The sequence below is a fragment of the Acanthamoeba castellanii genome (assembly GCF_000313135.1).
Source record: "Acanthamoeba castellanii str. Neff unplaced genomic scaffold scf7180000084714, whole genome shotgun sequence".
Taxonomy (NCBI): Eukaryota; Discosea; order Longamoebia; family Acanthamoebidae; genus Acanthamoeba; species Acanthamoeba castellanii.
Genome location: NW_004457321.1, coordinates 83,736 through 87,103, shown reverse-complemented (window position 1 = coordinate 87,103; position 3,368 = coordinate 83,736). Strand labels below are relative to the sequence as shown.

The 3,368-nt window shown below is 48.8% G+C and overlaps 1 protein-coding gene across 1 annotated transcript; it reads right to left on the bottom strand.

The window, feature by feature from the left end:
• Window positions 1–2,221: 2,221 nt before the first annotated feature.
• Window positions 2,222–3,244, bottom strand: ACA1_148130 (Mpv17 / PMP22 family protein; the record flags this gene model as incomplete). Its single annotated transcript, XM_004335239.1, has 4 exons — window positions 2,222–2,498; window positions 2,610–2,770; window positions 2,892–3,012; window positions 3,090–3,244. 4 exons carry the CDS (start codon window positions 3,242–3,244, stop codon window positions 2,222–2,224), a joined length of 714 nt encoding a protein of 237 aa, XP_004335287.1.
• Between the last annotated feature and the right edge of the window lie 124 nt (window positions 3,245–3,368).

Genomic DNA, 3,368 nt, shown 5'->3' with positions numbered 1-3,368 from the left:
TTGGTGCAGACTGGTTTGCACTGAACTCTACTAACAAACTACTGTTGATCTGACCACATGGGAGTGTGCTTGGTTGTGTATTGTGGCAGTCAACCAGCAGGCTTGGTCCAGCCTCCTGCTGTGGTGCAGCAGCAGGTGTGGCAGGCCATGCACCACATCCCTGCTGCTCACATCCTCTATTAATGAAATTGAATATTACTTTAATTTTTGCTGCAAGTTGCCTGTGAGTCAAGTGTTCTTGAGGCAGAGAGTGAGAGTGTGCAGGCCTATGTGTGTTTATGATTTTCAGAACAGCCATGGCATCATCTACAACATGTTTGGCCAGTCCTTGTGGTGGAAGGGCCATTTTGATCAGAGGTTGGCCACCCATGCAGGATGTTGGACACCTCAAACTGACAGCATTCGTGGGACTTGGCCATCCAGAGTGTTGATGTTGATGTGTTGTTCCAGGTCAAGTGGGGTCACTTGCACAGCTGTTTGATTTGAGCATGTGTTGAGGGCCTGGACCAAGCACTCAGAACCAAGTGTTCACAAAAAAGGGTCAGTGCTTAGCAGATGTGAAAAATGTACAGATTGATAAAATGTGCTCTGGCAAATGATAAGTTTGCATTAATTCCACCACCAACACTCATCTCTGGCTTGTCCATCAACATGGCTTGATCAATGCTTGCCAATGCCAATGTTCTGTGTGTGCTGTGGCCTAAGGCCATAGCAACTGCAGTTCATGTCAACAATCAGGCCCCCATGCATGCCAATTGAGGTCAATCCCTGTTTGAACTCTGGAGGGGCATCCTGCCTGTGATCACCCACCTTCACCTGTTTGGATCCCAGGTGTACCAGCTCAATGATCACAAGGCCATGAGCAAGCTGGATGATCATGTGGCCAGTGTGCTACCTGGGACCCTGAGCAACACCATCTGTGGGTCCCAACAAGCAACACACACCTTTCTGTGTCACACAACAACAAGTTCATCAACAACCACAAGATGCCAGACAAGTGCAAGCAACTGCTCTATGTTGCCCTGACACACACCTGCAAGCAAGGTGTCTTTGGTTGCAAGATCCTTGCACTGCTGGGCCTTGAAACACACCAAAAACAATCTACTGCAACAGCCAGAGTGCCATTGTGATTGCTAACAGTGCAACAACTTGACCCTGTCTCAAGCACTTCTATATTAATATAGCATACCTACATCATACTGTCTTCTTGTCTTTTCCTTACATAAACACAGCTTACTACCATCTGCATTCTTCTGCTGATGGAAAATGTTCAACTTTTGGTTAGCTAGTGGCATTACTGTGTAGGTGTTGGACTGTGGACTGGGAGGTGGGAGTGGTGACTTAGTGTTGATGGGCATGCCATGTCATTGCCATGGTGCAGGTAACACAAGAGCTCACAGCCACCATTGAGACCAACCCAAAGTCAACAGACATTAGGGGTGTGTTCCCTATGATGGAGGACACCACATGGCCAGGCACCAACACACGTTGGACGAAGTGGGATTCGAACCCACGCCTGGAGACCCAGACTACGACCTGAACGTAGCGCCTTAGACCAACTCGGCCATCCGTCCTGCGATAAAAGATTAATAGAACAGTGATCTCCACAAACCAAAACTGAGGAAAGCCTGGCTTGCAGGGGGCTCATGGCCATGTACAGAAATCAGCAAAAATGGGGTGTCAGAACAGAAAACACCAAAAGTGTGTGGGGTTCTTTCCAGGTCTTTTAAGGTGCATGGTACAGAACCACATGACCAAAATGGCCTTTTCATGCTTCTTCTGTTTTCAAAGGTGCACTGTCCCCTTTTCATGAACACTAGGTTGATGCTGATTTGCCTTCTGCCCTGTAGACAGACAGGAGCCGCTTGTGGAAGAGAGCAGCTACAATGTGGAAGGGAAGTGTGTGCCACCTGCTTAAACAAGAGTCCAGTGGGAGTATCCAGTTCAACCAAGTGTTCAACAAAAAAGGACAGTGCCTCTTTTTCTTCTCTCCAATCAGGAATGTAAGCACAGAATTGGATGAACTTAAACCCAAGGAGTAGACATCATGCAGAGGGGTTCTCAAATAACAAGCAGCATAACTGGCATAAACAGTCATTTCCTAAATCCCAGTAGGCCAACTTCTGAAGTACTCAAAGGATGGTGTACACAGGTCAGGTTTGGCAATTAATGGACTTGTTCTGTGGGTGGAGGGAGGAGTATGGCCATTGTTGCAAATGGATTATTTTATTGTGGGAGATTGTGCTGGTGGTACTGGAGGGGATGAGGGAGTGGCAGGTGAGCTTGAAGAAGAAAGTGGTGATAAAGGGGTAGGGAGGGAAGAAAAGGAAGAAGTGGAGAAAAAGAAGGAAGGTGGTGGGTAGAGGAAGAGAGGAGAGTGGCCATGTTTGCTGTTGTACCAACACAGGAAAGTGTTCCATGAGAAGGACACACTCTTGCGCCACAGCAGTCGAAACTTGAAAGGAATGCAGTAGAATGTAATGAAGTTGGCAAATGGCCTGGACAGCAAGGCAAGTTGGGTTAGGGCACAACACACAACACAAACTCTACACACATGACGCTCACATGACACACAACACTCAAAATACAAGGAGCGGGTGGACACGTACCAGAAACAGTAGGCGTTGATTAGGGTTGGGAGGAACAGCGCGTTGGCGCGCCATATGGCCTGCTCCATGTTGGTTACACCGCCATCGCCCAACACAAGGCCGTTATACAGCCAAAAGGCGTAGGAAAACGATGGCTGCCAGATCGTGAGGTCCAGCGCCAGCTGTTGTGTGTCATGTTGTGTGTGTGTCGGGTGACGATAAGAATGTTACATTCACACGAAGCTTGTGCATACTTGAGAAAGAGCGAAAGCCAGAAAGGGCGATCAGCAGAGTAAAGTGAACCTTCTTCAGGGCGCGCTTGAGTGGGGAAGAAGAGGGTGGGACGATCCGGCGGAGTAGGTTGAAGAATCCGTAGCCGATGGGCGCAATCAAGCACGCTCCATACATGCCCATGCCCGCCGCACTGCAATATGGATATATATATTAATATTGATTTAAAAATGATAATTAGAAAATAAATGTGGCGCAGGAAGCCCGTACTGTCGGTAGTTTCGAGGGCGGTGGGTGATGCACTGGGCCACCAGGTCGCCGGAGCTAACCACGCAAAACGCAGTTACGCTTCGTGTGGCCACGGGGCGGGTCTCCAACAGGGTCGAGTAGCGATTGAACGCGCCGCGCAGCGCTTGGCCCAACATCGCTTACTCTTTGGGGGCGTAGTTTTTTTGTTTCGATCGAAGGAAGCCCCCTTGTTGGTCGTGTCGGCGGGCAGGATAAAGAGTAAAACGAAGAAGATGACGAAGAGACTCGTAGTCTATGCCG